Here is a 16,231-nt window from a genome sequence, read left to right on the forward strand (position 1 = left end):
TCAGCATGGTGAGGCAGAAAGATACCATTACAGTATCGTGATCACTTATACAGATGGGATGGGCTTTTACCGAAATTGGTTCAAATATTGAGACTGATGCTACTACATACACCAAGAAGATACGAAGAGATATATTCCTCATATATTGAATCTTTCTGATAAGATTAAGGAAGATATCCAAGCAGGTGTAAAAATGGCTTGTGCAGACGCAGGGGATGATTGGCCCTGGATTTTGTGGCTAGGAGGTAGAGTCAAGGTGGAGGTTCCTGCACAGTTGGAACTTAGTTGCTGGTGATTGCATGGTTTGAACTTCACTAGCCCCAATGGAAAGCAAGTGGGCTTTCTTTTTAGCTTGACCAGATGTGGTACAGAAGGATAGGGAAGGGAGATTTAAAAACTGCCAGTAGTTATACACCAAAAAGGGAGTCAGATATTTTCTTATCTATGACACTACATTAGTAACTGTACCCATGTGCCTCCATATTGATAATAGCAGGCAATCACAATCCTAACTGTTGAATAGGTGCTGAAAAAATACATGCTATTTGTTCTTGAGGTATAATTGAACTATAGCATATTTCAAGTATATAACATAATGATTCAATATTTGTGTAAAATAAAACGATCACAAAATGTCTAACATCTGTCATCATACACAATTACAAATAAAATTTCCTTGTGATGAGGATTTTTAAGATTCATTCCACTGGCAACTTTTGCAGATGCAGTAGAGCACTAACTACAGTCACAAAACTGTACTGCATCCCTGTGACTTATTTTTATAACCAAAAATTTGGACCTTTTTAATCCTCTGTACCTGTGTTCCCTATCTTTCCACAGCCCCACCACCACCACCACCTCTAATGCCCACCAATATCTTCTCTGTATCTAAGAGCTAGTTTTTGTCATTTTTTTCAAGATTCCACATATAAGTGAGATCATAAGACCTAGGTCTTTGTCTCACTTCATTTAGCATAATGTCCTCAAGGACCATCCTTGTAAATGGCAAGATTTCTTTCTGTTTCATAGATAAATGATATTCCATCATATATACATAGATACACACATACATATATGCATGCACATATGTGCATCCTATCCATATATCCACATTATTCATTCATGACTCAATGGACACTTAGGTTGTTTCCCTTTCTTGGCTCTGCAATAAACATAAAGGTGCATATATCTTTTCAAGACAGAGTTTTTGTTTCCTTCAGATAAACACTCAGAAGTATAATTTTTCAACTATATGGTAGTTTTCTTTTCTAATTTTTGGTGGAAACTCCATACTGTTAACCATAGTGGTTGCACCAGTTAATGTTCCCACCAGCAGTGCATAATGATTCCCTTTTCTCCACATTCTTGCCAACATTTGTCTTTGTGATGATCACCATTCTAACAGGTGGGCGGATACCTCAGTTTTGATTCACATTTCCCTTATGCTTAGTGATGTTGAGTATCTTTACATGTACTTGTTTGCCATTTGTATGTCTTCTTTGCAAAAATAACTATTCAGATCCCCTCATCTTTTAAAATGGGATTGTGTGTTTTTCACTATTGAGTTGCAGGAGTTCTTGATACATTTTGGATACTAACCCTCACAGATACATGATTTGAGAATACTTTCTCAGATTCATTAACTTTTTCATTTTTTTGATGATGCAGAAGCTTTTTACTTTCATGTAGCCCGGTTGTTGCTGTTGCTGCTGCTGCCGTCGTTGCTTTGTGATAAAATCCAAAAAATCATCAATAAGATCAATGTCAAAGAATTTACTGGCTCTTTTTTTCTAGGAATTTTACAGTTTCTGGACCATTCAGGTTTTTAACCCATTTTGATTTTTTGTATATGGTATAAGAAAGTGGTCCAGTTTTATTCTTTTGCCTATAATTGTCCAACTTCTCCAACACCATTTATTGAACAGACTGTTTACCCCAGTATATATTCTGGCCTCCATTGTTGTATATTACTTGACCATATAAACTTGGGTTTATTTTGGGGAAGTCTATTCTGTTGTATTGATTTATGTGTCTGTGCTAGTATTACACTGTTTTCATTATTAAAGCTCTGCAGTATATTTTGAAATCTAGGATTGTGATACTTCAAGCTTTGTTCTTTTAAGATGGCTTTGACTCATAGAGGTCTTCTGTGGTTCCATACCAATTATAAAATAATTTATTCTCTTTCTGTGAAAAATTCCATTGGAACTGGTGGGGATTGCATTAAATTTTCATGTTATTTGGGTATGGACACTTTAACGTTATTCTTTCAATCCATGGTAACAAATAACTTATTTATTAGTGTCTTCAATTTCTCATCAATGTCCTAAAGTTTTGGGTATACAAGTCTTTTACCTCATTGGTTAAATTTATGTCTAAGTATTTTTGATGTAATAAGTGAAATTACTTTAATATTTTCTGATACCTTGTTATTAGTGTAGAAAAGTACAAAAGATTTTTATACATTGATTTTGTATTCTGCAACTTTACTGAAATTTTTACCAGTTCCAAAAGCTTTTTAGTGGGGGCTTTAGTATTTTCTATATATGTCATATGCAAATAGTAACAGTTTTACTTCTTCCTTTCCAATGTAGATTTTTTTTTCTTTCTCTTGCCTAATTGCTCTTGCTAGGATTTCTTCTATTATGTTGTTTAAAAGGTAAGAGTGAAAATTCTTGTTGTGTTCTTGCTCTTAGAGGAAAAGCATTCAGTTTTTCACTGTTGGAGTATGATGTTAGTTGTGGCCTTCTAAAATACGGCTTTTATTGGGGTGCTTGGGTGACTTAGTTAGTTAAGCGACCGACTTCAGCTCAGGTCACAATCTCCTGATTTGTGAACTCAAGCTCCACGTCAGGCTCTGTGCTGACAACGCAGAGCCTGAAGCCTGCTTCAGATTCTGTGTCTACCTCTGTATCTCTCTTCCTGCTCCCTGCTCACACTCTGTCTCTCTCACAAAAACAAACATTGAAAAAATTGAAAAAAAATATGCCTTTTATTAAATTGGAATATTTTCCTTATATACCCGCTTCATTGAGAAATTTTTAAACTGCAAATGTATATGGAATTGTGTCATATTTTGAGATGCTTATAGGATTTTCATCCTTCATTTTGTAAATGTGTCATGTTGACTGACTTTCAGATGAACTACCATCCTTGCGTTCCTGAAATTCCATTGATCATGGTATCATCCTTTTCTTGTATTAATAAATTTACTTCTCTAATATCTATTAAGGATCCTCGCATCTGTGTTTCTTAGGAATCTTGGCACTTTTTTTTTTTTTTTTTTTTTTTTTTTTTTTTGTGGTGTGCTTGTCTGGTTTTGATATCAGAGTAATGCTGGCCTTGTAAAATGATTTTGAAAGTATTGCCTTTTCTATGTTTTTAGAAGTTTTTGAGATGCATTAGTATTAACTCTTGCTTAAATGTTTAGTAGAATTGATCAGTGAAGCTGTCTGGTCCTGGACTTCTGTTTGTTGGGAAGATTTTAATCACTGTTCAATTTACCTGTTAGTAATCTATTCAGATTTCCTATTTACTCATGATTCAGTCTTGTTAAGTTGTATGTCCATGGATTTAACCATGTCTCCTATGTTGTTCAATTTGTTGGTGTATAATTCACAGTAGTCTCTTACAATGCTTTGTGTTGCTTTGGTATCAGTTAGAATATGTCTTTGTTTCTGATTTTTTTTTTATCTAAGCCTTCTTTTTTCAGGTGAGTCTAGCTAATGGCATGTCAGTTGTTTTATCTTGTCAAACAACCCTTTGTTGGTTCCGTTGTTATTTTTTGTCTTAATATTCTATATTTCATTAATATATACTTGATAAATGGTGAAAAAAATCAAGTTTATAAGGTATCCAAAGGCTTAGACTTCCAGAGTTTCAAATTTTATATTTTTCAATATATACTATGCTCTGTAACTTGGGCTGAGGTACCTTCCCAGAACTAGAAGGTAACATTGATACAGACAAGGACTTCATCTGTTTTGTTTACTATTAAAACCTCAGAACTTACTAAATTGTTTATTTAATATATGTGCTCAAAAAATAATTGTTAAATGAATTAATAAAATGTACCCCTCTGATACATGTAGGCAAGAACCCTGATTTGCACTTGTGCTTTTTTAACTCACAAGAGAGTCTATAAGTTTTATTAACAGCTTACTAACTTGTACATGAGGCACTTGGAGAAAAAGTGACTCAAACATCAAATATATCTTTGCTGTTAACTAAGATTCTGCTGAGATCCCCCCCCCCCATCTTCAGGGATTTTTAAATAGTAGGTGAAATAGAAGCTGCGAAGAGGTGACTTAATAGTGAGAGCTCTTCCAAATTAGGAAACTAAAGGCACAGTTTGCCACAACAACATAGTCTTAAACCACTGAGGGCAGGGCATATATTTTGCCCTATACATCTCACTAACAACTGAGACTGTTAACTAATGAAATCAAATAAGTGAAGTTGATAATAAATCCCATATTATCAAGATACATTTATGTCAATTATTTTAATTCATGAAACATTGACTCATGAGGCCCTATCTAATATATGTTAGATACTAGGAGAGGCAATGGGGATATACAGGTCCATATGATAGAGGCTTTGAATTTCAGAAGACCACAGTCCAGTCAGATACATGGGTATGTAACAAACAATCACACAGAAGAGTGATGAAGTATGAACAAATTACAGTGGGAACATGCTGCATGCAAGCAGGAGAAGGTTATGAAAGGCCAAGATATGAGCATGAGGAGAAGCAGGACATTGAGAAGTAGTGATTTATTTTGAGGGTTATTTCATTAGAGGTCTTAGAAGGTAGGGTAGTAAAAGATAACAAAGTTAAACTAGAATGGTAGATGAAGTCCATATTGGGAATGGTCTTCTGTGTTGTGAAAGTTTTTAAAATAGAACAAATAAATCCTGACCATGACAAGATTGCCTACAGAAATGTTTATTATTGAGAAAATTGCATGTAAAGTAGAAAATTTCACTCACTTTAGAAAATCCTGGATCTTTAACAGCCTATCCCTATTCATCTAGATAAATGGTACTATATTTGAGTTACGGGATAAAAAACAAAACAAAAAATATTTTTTTTAATTTTTATTTATTTATTTTTTATTATTTTTTTAAATTGAGATTGAAATAAATGATACCCCTTCAGAACTACTGACTTGCAACTCTGGATGCCTATTCATTTTGCCAATGAAGCTAATGGTTTTTTGGCTCACTCAAATTGTCTTGGAAATTTTTTACATTCTTTTGAATTATCTGAAAAGTGGAAAATACCTCTTGCGTCAGTCTGCATTGGAGTTTTAGAGACAATTGAAAATCATTTGGATAGAAACTTAGTGAATAATGTGGGTGCTTGAATTGGTTAATGTATCATATTAACAACATTGATGAAACAAAAACAAAATACAGTTGATACTATCTTTGTTAACAATAGCAACATAATATGGAAACTGAATGTGACTATACATTTGTGAAATTTAATTTTTTATTTGGAAAAACACAATATAATTCTAATTGTAAAAGATAGTACCACTGGGGTACTTGGGTGGCTCAGTCGGTTCATGATCTCAAGGTTCATGAGTTGGAGCTCTGCGTCAGGCTCTGTGCTGACAGCTCAGAGCCTGGAGCCTTCTTCAGATTCTAGGTCTCTTCTTTCTGTGTCCCGCCTCCCCCCAAAATAAACATTAAAAATTTCTTAAAATAAATTAAAAATTTGTTAAATAAAAGATACTATCATTGACCTGGATGCATGACTTTCCCAAATGACAGTTGTGAAGGACAACCTTTCCTGTACACACAAAATACTTAATGATGGTGCTGCACTATTACTGAGTCCAGTGGGTCTAAGTAATAGCCTCTACTCACCTAAGTGGTAAAAGGCCAGGAGGAAGAAACAGACTAAGAGCATGGCAATGTCTGTGTTGGCCATCATCCTTCACATGCGTGCATAAACCCCTGGAGAAAAACACATCTATCCCTATGCATGCTTCTAACATTTGTCATCACGTAATTCTCCCTTCTTATTGTCCATAATTCTACCCTGAAATCCTCTGATCCTCAACATCTGTGAAGACCTTAAGAGATGACAAACCCAAGACATACTGTTTTTTGTTTAAAACACAGATTTTTTTTTCTTTACACAAATGTTAAAGGTACCTCAGGGTACCGAGACTGCTGTAAGAAAGAGACAGACATGCAGAATTCATAGCTCAATGATGGAGCATCATAAGCATGGGACTTTGTCAACTTAAGATTACATGTTTCTGGGATTTGATGGTGATCCATCTCTTTTGGAATCATGGCAAGCTCTTCAAGACCATGCTCCCTTTACATGGAACAGGATGAAGGATGATCTTTAATAAGAGCCTGAGCACTAAACAACTCATAATGGAGGAGGAGTTACACTCTAAGGGCAGTTCCATAGCTAGGGATAGTAAGTGGTCAATAAATGTTAACTATTATCATTTTTACTACATGTCAAGTACTTTGTCAAATGCTTGTATTTCAGGAAATACAACAGCTCTGTAAACAAGGGGTACTATTTAAGTTTTATAGGTGAGGGAACTGAGGTTTGAAGTTTAAAGTTACTAGGTAAAATGACCAAGGTTTGTATAGCCATTAAGTAATGTATCAGATGGTACCAAGAAGACTCAAGACTGATGGATATGCAGTAGGTCCGTTACACCTTCTCTCTCCTTGGGCAAAGTAGTTTCCATGACAGAATCTTCTTCCCTAAATTGAGGCATTATTTCTAGTTTTTCTTTATAACTATTCCAAATGCTCCTATTACTCATTTTAATTTACTTTTATACTTAAGGGTTTGAAGAATACCATAGATAGAAAACTGGTGGAATTTAGCTCTGACCCAAGTCTCCTGGAGAAATTCTTATGATTAGCCTGTTCGCCTAGTGCTTGCATCTTATGGAGCTGGCAAACTGTCAAGGGGAGGAATGTGATAGGAGATGTTGACATTTGTTTTGCATATTCTGTTGATCCCCTGTAAGATTTTTTCACATTGGAAATGGCTGTTTGGATTTTATGAGTGTTAGTTTGAAAGGATGCTTTGCTGTGTGAATGTGAAACATGTAATAAACTGACTCTGGTCTATTCCCCCCCCCTCCAACTACAAGGGTGGTAAGTCACTGTTTTGGAAAGAAGTTCACTCTAGCTTCTGATTTAGTAGATTTGACTTGGGGCCCAAGAATTTGCATTTCTATTAAATTCTAATCACATTCTAATGAATTTGTATTACATTGCTTTCCCTCATTTCTAGAGTATAAACACATTAACGGTACAGATTTTGTCAGCTGACTCCTAAATGATCTGGGTTTATCTGGGTAAAACTTCTAGGAAAAAAAGTAAGCCGTGTTGCTGATGCTGCTTGTCCTGGAAACACATTTTTAAAAAACACTGTCTTGGAGTGGAGATTTAAACTCTTGCTTCACAGGAGACTACCTTCTATAGATTAAAACCAAACAAAAACATAAAACCAAAAAAATTCATGCTTGAAGTCTTACTCCAGACCAACTAAATCAGAATCTTTGGAGGCAAAGTCCAGGTATCACTATTGTTGTCCACACCCTCCCCACTCTCATCTTCCACTGATGGATCAAAGGTGCAGCCTGAAGTGAGACCATAGACAGTAAGTTTGTGTGTCAGCCGTAGAGAATTGAGGGTGATATTTATGTTGAGACTTGATTCTGAAATACCTGTAAATGAGAACTACTGTAGGAACACTGAATCAATGAGGCCTTGATATCAAATCATTGTGGAACTCTTATATCTCATGATTACACAGATGACAGCTGACTTAACACACTTTCTCTCCTTGATGACCTGTTACAGTGGACTTATAAATAGGCAATGCAGTTCTGGTTCCTTGAATGGTTCTAGAAAGTTTAGATGATAAAAATCTAGAAAGTTGAGCCTTACTGGCCCAACTGGAATAGTCATTTATGCTTTCATGAGACTGTGTGTGTGGTGTGTTTGTGTAAGAGAGATGTAGAGATAACAAGGAATTACAAGTGCTTCTTATGATAGCTAATATCTTTCTTCCATCTCAGGAAGGTTTTCAATATTACCACTTTTGGACCAATTTTATGGTTTATTACTGCTTAAAAAATTACTCTACAATTTCATAACCTTCTTGATGTATATATGTTTCCATTCCTTAGTGCGATCATTCAACATAGATTTTAAGTATTGAATAAGAATTGCTGTCAAACTACTAGGAGACAAATCCTAAAGAATGACTAAATATATTTAACAGGCAGACTTCACATAGAATGGTTCCTTTGATTAAATTATTAAATATTTGATTTAAGTTACTATTTTTATTTTTCCTTCTAACTAACATTTACTAGACATCTATTGTGGCAGGCCTGAGCAGTGTGTTCTGGGCACTAAGGAAGTAAAATTAAAGAGGGTAACAAAGCCCTTGTTCTCATGGAGCATATATTTTATTGGGGAAAGAAAGATCATAAACAACTAAATAAAAATTTTATAATAAAAGTTCAACAAGTTAATGTGAGAGAAAGTAATCGAGGCCTTTGCTTAAATTGGGTTTCCCACAAAGACTTACTATGGAGGTGATATTGATGCTGAATCTGAATGACAAGAAGGAGCCAGGCTAAGAGCCAGGAAAAGAGCATTACGGGCAGAAAGAATAACTAAAATAAAGCATCTGAGGTGGGTCTGAATCTTGCCTTTTCAAGGAGCAAAGACATTGGGCCATAGCACAATGCAGGAGGGGTAAGTGGCACAGGTATTTTGAATACACAAAGCTTCAGGGGTGTCTGAGTGGCTCAGTTGGTTAAGCAGCCAGCTGTCAGTTTTGGGTTAGGTCGTGATCTCAAAGTTTTCTGAGTTGGAGCCCCACATCAGGCTCTGGGCTGACCGTGTGGAGCCTGCTTGGGCTATTCTCTCTCTCCCTCGCTTTCTATCCTTCCCCTGCTCATGCTATCTCTGTCTCTCTCAAAATAAATTAAAAAATTAAAACAAAAGCTTCCGATGTCCATTAGACACCCAAGAGGAGGTATCAAACAGGCAAGTGCTTCTCTTCAGTGAGCATGAGTCCCGTGAGGATTTTGGCCTGGGATAGAGCCCGAGATCGTGCATTTCTCAAAAAGTCCCAAGCAATGATAACCCTGCTGGCAGTGGAACACATTTTGACTGGTGGGGATGTAGGCAAATTTGTATGTGACTCAAATAGGAGACAAGGAAGAGACCATAAATTTTGAGGTGGAGGACATGGGACCAGAGAGATACTGGGAGGTGCATAGAGTGGTCCCCAGAAACCAGGATGGGCTTCCAGCAGGTGGGAGTGTCAAATGAAGTGGTAAACATAGCATGAGTACACATACTTGCATTGAGCATATAACAGCCCCTTGGATAGACTAAGTTAAATTGTACTACTGCTCTAGGTGAGTTTCAAGCTTTACCATTCTTCTCTAGCCTTCACTCCACCCCCAACTAATGTCTGAAGAGTTCACTTCCTGTATTCATTAAAAAAAAATTAGCAGGATCAGCTACTTTCCCCTTTAAAACCCATACCCTTCAACTTTAAAACCTTTTGTTTCCATCCTTTGCTTCTGAGAGGAGGTAAATATGGTCCTTCCTTATGGTTGTTAACTCATTAGCCTCAACTCCCCTATCATTTCACCATAAAATGTGCTCTGCATCAGGTTTTTTTCCCCCACTATTTCAATGATCCGTTAAAGGTGATCAGTGACCCTAGTTGGTCTATTCTAATGGCTTATTCCCCTCTCACCTTACCTTTAAGGAAGGAACATGTAATGAAGTTACTCCCAGTGAAACATGAGAAGTTTGGGATAGGGGTGGGAAAATATTCTTCATTGATTAAAAAAAAACAACAAAACAACAAGACAAACAAAACCACATTCAGAACAAAACCCTCCACAGTGGCTGAGCACTGTGTGGGATGTGAGGCTGGGAAGTATACTGACCATCTTGGACCCTGAGGAGCAGTAGCCTGAACATGAACCAATACCTTGAGACAAGAAAAGAGGAAAGTGGAGACAAACTTTTGCTTATAACATAATTGAGCTACTGAACTAAATGATGGTGAAAAAGCAATATTTCTAAAATATTGGAGAGAAGTTTTGTTGCATAAGCGTACTGAGTAAAGGCTTTTTATTATGTGCAATTTATAGCAGCCTCGCTGATGGACTCCACCATAGCAGAATGTGCTTTCTATTAGAGCTGTTCAAGACAGACAATAGTTTCTTAACCCCCTCTCCTTCCCTTTTCTTCCACCTTTATTCCCTCCATTTCTGAACCTCTCCTCCTTTCCTCCCTCTCTTGCCCAATCTCTTCCTCCCTTTTTCTGTCTCCAAAACTATTATTTTAATTTCTCGATCTACCCCACATCTACAAAACTTCTAGTCTACAAAAGCAATTTGTAAATGATTATTGGTATTCACAGCAATTCTTCACTTAGCTGTTACTTCAATTTAGATTTCTGGCTGGTGCCCAGGCCTTACTTTTATTTCTTCTTGACAGTTCTGATAGGGATGATATTTGTGGCTAACTTATTCAATGTTGTGCAACTTGTCACTCTCATACCTGGAGTTGATCATTTCGGAGACATAAGATGCACATATATAGAAATGAATAGCCATGTAAGTCCAGCTAAATGTTAATCAGAATAAATAACATAAAAGGGCAAGTTGAATTTTTTCAGAAAGTCAGAGTCAGTTTCCTGTTTATTTGCTTTGTGAATTTCATGAATCTGGAACTTAGAAAATTTGTAGCTTTCAGAGGACTTCATCTTAGTTTTCATCTATAATAGGTCATCAACATATACATGTAATAAAATATGTTACATATTCTAGAACACAGGATATTTTCCTTAAGGGCAGATTCCACAAGATTATTTTGATAAGTATTTCAATAAAGGTCATAATTTCTTTGCCATTCTAAAGACTTTCCCCATGGCTAACTCTGACATGGGTTTCTGTGCAGGTTGTTTGGGTGGGTCCTACAATGATTCCAGGGTTTCCCGGTTAGTTGAAATATGGCTTTGGTGGGATTCTGCCTATGGAATTCAGGTAGCTTTATGTGCTTAATTGAGTTTTTCACCACAAATCAGAAATAAAACTCTAATTCAGCAGAAAGGTTTATACGGTTTGGGTGGGGAAAGGATAACAAATAACTAAAACATGGACCTTCTTGTGAGTGTGAATAGGAAACATTGAAGGATTCTCGGAACTGAATCTGTAGATTGATATTTGCGCTGTTTAAGTGTGTGCTAAGCTGCACCTGGGGTTTCCGATTACTTGCTCTGCTTACTTTCAGATTACTTGAAGACTGTATGGTTTGTGTTTCAAAACAGCAAAGTTTTGATCCTGGCTGTTTCTATAAGCAGTTTGTACCAAAAGATCGGTTTCCGGATATCTTATAACTAAGAACTCCACAGTTCTAGAAGAGAGGAAAATTCAGTCTTTAGAACATGGGGTACATTGCCAGCTGCGCACACTAGGGCAGGTGTCCCATTACTGCCCCACTGCACAGGGCTGTTTTCTCTGTGAAGAGAGAGACATAAGGGAGACGTAGCAGGCAGATCCATGAAGTTCTGTGATTCTGTTTGCCCCTGCATTACCTCCCTGCCAACACTAACCCAAATGCAAAGAGTTAGCACTCTAGATGACAGGCTCCTGCTCTAATACCCATCTCAACCTGATAAGCTGGCTTCTTCTTGGGAATTTAGTTTGGTTTTGTCAATTACCAATATGTTTCCCTTGAGACTTTTATTATGAATATCTTTAAAGTTAAGTTAGTTGTAATCAATAGTTCTCGTATTTTTTAAAATTTTTTATTTCAATAGTTGTGATTAATATTTATAGAAAGTCCACAGTGCTCACTTTCATATTTAAAGTTATATTAAAATTTATTCAAAGATAAGATCACCAAGTATTATTGGAGAAGACTACATAAATAGAACTGATGATTCAGACCCGCATTTAATAATTCTGTCCCCATATGATTTGCATAGGTTACAGAAATGCTTTTTCTTAACATAGTCTTTCTGCTCCTCCTCTCCACTTTGACATATTAACTTTTGCTATTCCCGGCAATGTTTTCTATTGCAAAAGATAAAATTTCAGCCATTTCAACATTAAAAATAACCATAAAGTCAACCAAAAGTGATCACATTTAATCAAAGTACCTGGAATCAATGAAAACAGTTTTGTTTTATTTTGTTTCATGAATTAAAAACTGCCTTACTATTCTTAGGATCTTAGTGACATTTCCTCAGGCAATTTGAATGTGATTTGAAAATTACCAAAGTGGATTATACTCTATGTATCAATCTGTTCTTATCACTGCAGCTGAGACACTGAGATGACAGTCGAACCTTATATTTTTCAATAGTTGAGTAACACCATGCTTGTTTTTACTAAACTTGATGAAAGAGAACGTATGGTAAACTGGATGCATATCACAAACATGGGAGGTCGTAATGTTTCCAGCATATGGCATCTTGCCATTGACCACAGCCTCTTGGAACAAGATAAAGTCGTTGAAATAGTTAACAGATGTTAGCCATACTTGAAATATAAAAGTTCTATTGCTAAAAATTATGTACGGTCAGATGGAGATTTGGCGCTTGGTTCATAATTTAACTGACTTGGCAAATGGAAAGTTGAGATCCAGAGGCATAACGCATAGGACTGAGGCCACACACTTTGCACACTATGCAGAAGCTCATAAACCACTGACAATATGTATACTGTGCTAAGCCAGCTTGATTAAGTATTAACACAGTATTTGATACTTAGGGAAACCTGAAGTTAATTTTCACATCTACTAAATTAAAAAGTTATTTCTATTGGAGCAAAAGAGTAGACTTTTCTCCAAGTTCAAAAGCATATCTACAAATTGTAGTGTTTTACTTCAGCTTCCAATTTACCGATGACTGCATATTGCTTTCCACTGATTTCATAATTTGTCCAGTAATATACTTTAAAATTACATCTTTTTTTCCCCCACTCTTGTCTATTACTTCACATTTCAGAACAACTTGATAGTAATGATTTTCAGATGAGTATCTGTAGATGAAATGGATCTTCTCAGCCTTAAGTCACAAATTTATTCAAGTCAAGCATTGAAGGAGGCTTGTGCTACTTTAGAGTTTGTGGTTTTATTCACAGCTTTGCAAATAAAGTCACCAGCTTCCATCACTTTGTAAATATTGACACCCTGATAAGGAAAAGAAGGGAGACCAGTTGGATTAGGGAGAAAGAAGACAAAACAGATTTCCGTTTATTAGTAGTTAATTCACAATTTGAAAATTATTAAACAAAATGTTGTTCATTGTTGATCTGAAGACAACATTTGTCTCCATGAATCCTGCAGTCAGCATTTTAGTTTCTTATGTTTTAATAAAGCATATCTTGAATCTGCCCTTTCTATAAAATCATAGGCTAGCCATACCTGAAAGACCTCAGTGTAATTCAAGGTTGTACCTAAACTCTAGGAAGGACAGTAACAAAACTAGAAACAATGTACAAAATACCAGTGAAGGGCAATTAAAATTAGAATGGTTTGGAGGAGTTCATAGATAAGGACTTAAGAAAGAAAATCTTTTTACTATGTAGAGAAACAAACTTGATCAACCTATAGGAGATAGAAGAAAAGTGAATGCATGATTTTAACCATATTCAGAAACACTATCAGTGTGATATTGAAGGAAGTAGTTGTAGGTCAAATAAAATGAAGTAGTATTTAGTACACATCTGGAACTTGTTTGTGAGGTTGTACTGGCTGAAAGCATAAACAGGATCAACAAAGGCTTAGATAAATCCACAAATGACAGATAGGCAGTTGGGTACGAAGGCCAAGTTCGGGGCATACCCCTCATCTCTTGGGCTTGGTGTAACAAAAGGTCCCTATCAAGGTATCCACCCAGCACTTCTGCTGTCACTAGGGGAGACAGAGAATTAGGTAGATTACCCAGAGGTTGCCCTCAGGTAGCATTTCATAAACTCTCAAGTCCTCCCTTAACATGGACTAGAAACTGTATGGACTTAAAATCGAATAGACTCAGGCTTTCGTGCTATTAAGTAATTATTTTTTTTTTAATTTTTAAAATTGTTTTTATTTATTTTTGAGACAGAGACAGAGCATAAGCAGGGGAGGGGCAGAGAGAGAGGGAGACACAGAATCCGAAGCAGGCTCAAGCACACAGCCTGACATGGGGCTCGAACTCATGGACTGTGAGATCATGACTCGAGCCAAAGTCGGACGCTCAACTGACTGAGCCACCCATGCACCCCACTATTAAGTAATTCTTAATATTTATGTACAAGTCCATCATTTTCTTAAAATAGACAAATATAAATATTCACAGGGCCTTCTCATAACAAGATTCATAAGGAGATCATCATTTTAATACAACCGATTTCTCTCTAGAAACTTGTAGAGCAACGTTTCCTTTGTAGTTTACTTCTTTGTTTTTGGGGAATGATCAAGAGAAATGTTTTGTAACGTGACACTTAAAAATGATTTTCATTTTAATTTTGCTATAAAGTTGTTCTAGGGTACCAACATTTGCTTTGGTCTGAGTTTATTGGTTGCATCCTGAGAATGGCTTTAGGTGGAACATGTTAGGCACATCTTAGTTGATATCCTAAATCCAGTGCTATCTAAGTTTTGTGAATAATTAGCTACATGTGTCTTTCATTTTTGAATTACACCCAGGAAGGAATAATAGAAAGATAACCAGTCTTCTTTGCTCCCCAAGAATTCCATTGATAACAAGTATGTACTGGAATTTGCTGACATTTTACCCAAAAATTTCATTTTGACCTTTCTCTCTCATTTTACTTAACAGAGACCATTATGAAATAGCATTGCATGTTTAATATTGAGTCATTTGTCAGATGCTTAAATAGGTCTCATGTACTATGATATGTTGTGGGGTTTCAAGAACCTCATGGAGAATAAAGTTTCTGTCCTCGGGTTGTTTATAGTAAAGCAGGCAATATGGAGCCCTGTTGGGGGGGGGACTCTGTATTATAATTAAAGACACTGACAGAGTAATGCCCAGCTGATTACGAGGGCAGAGGGTGGGTTAGTCAACCCACTGAGGATAAGAAAGTAGTGAGGAATGTGTCAGGAAAGTGTGTCAGGAAGGGTAAATCCTGACTTGAGTGTTACCTGGGGAGTATAAGTCTTTGAGAAGGAGGACCAATGGGGCACTGCAGGCAGAAGAACAGTACAAAGTACCTGAAAAATGGATACTATATATGTAGGATGATAGGCAGAGATGACTTGAAAAGTTATGACTAGGCGCTATGAGGTGACAGAACACAGCTTTGCTTTTCAGTAAATGAGAACCCACTTCTGGGTGCTTGAGAAGAAACCAGGCATATTCACATTTGTATTTTGGATGAAATCCTCTGATGGCAGCATGAAGATGGGTTTAAAGGCAAGTCAGAAGCCTGCACACCAGTGTAGAGGATGAATACCCAGAAAAGAGATAAGGGATTGTGCTGACATAGTAAGGATATTAAGGAACAACCAAAGTAACTTACAAGTGGCTCTTGGTAATTGACTGGACATGGGAGCCATGGTGACACGGGAATTCTACAGAGAAGCTTGGCTTATTAGCTGGGTAGCTGGTTGAATTGCAACTCCTACCCAGTGTAACAATCCTCTCCTTAAATTGTGAATTCTTCTGAATGAAGCTGCGGCTTATTTGCATTTCAGCTCCCAAGGTCTAGAACATGACCTGGTACATAATAAGCATGAAAGCATCAGCTAAGTTCAATTTGGTCATCTAAGTCATGGCCATACATTTTTACTGGAAATGATTAGGGAATTTTGTAAATGAAAGAGTTTCTCCTAACCAGGGAAGACAGGTTAAGTCCCAGGTGATATTACCTATCACCCAGTAAATGTCACTGGAGCATCTCTGTGTAAAAGGAACCGTTGTAATAATCATTCACTGGCTGCAGGGAGAGCTAGACACATTATACATTATACAACCTCAGGGTAGGTTCAGAGGTAGTAGCACACAGGTTGGCATGGAAACCCAAATGTGAGGAACCCAACAGTATGGACCTGGGGATCAAGCAGGGAGACACTAGAAGAGTTTTTGAAGATGGTAGCACTTCACTCTTCAGGTGAAATTGAGTATGGGGAGTAAGGCCAATCAAGTGGTGGTGGCAAATGGTGCTGCAGGACCTTTAACGTA

The 16,231-nt window shown here is 36.7% G+C and overlaps 1 protein-coding gene across 2 annotated transcripts in view; it reads right to left on the reverse strand.

The window, feature by feature from the left end:
- Positions 1 to 11,888: 11,888 nt before the first annotated feature.
- HMGCLL1 (3-hydroxymethyl-3-methylglutaryl-CoA lyase like 1) overlaps positions 11,889 to 16,231 on the reverse strand; it is a 192,365-nt gene continuing 188,022 nt past the window's right edge. For both annotated transcript variants that reach the window (XM_007095540.3, XM_042986585.1), the window contains exon 9: positions 11,889 to 13,233. In XM_007095540.3, coding sequence (XP_007095602.1) covers positions 13,132 to 13,233 — 102 coding nt within the window. In that variant the 3' untranslated portion in view covers positions 11,889 to 13,131. The remainder of the gene's footprint in view (positions 13,234 to 16,231) is intronic.

The sequence above is a fragment of the Panthera tigris genome, chromosome B2 (genome assembly GCF_018350195.1).
Source record: "Panthera tigris isolate Pti1 chromosome B2, P.tigris_Pti1_mat1.1, whole genome shotgun sequence".
Taxonomy (NCBI): Eukaryota; Metazoa; Chordata; class Mammalia; order Carnivora; family Felidae; genus Panthera; species Panthera tigris.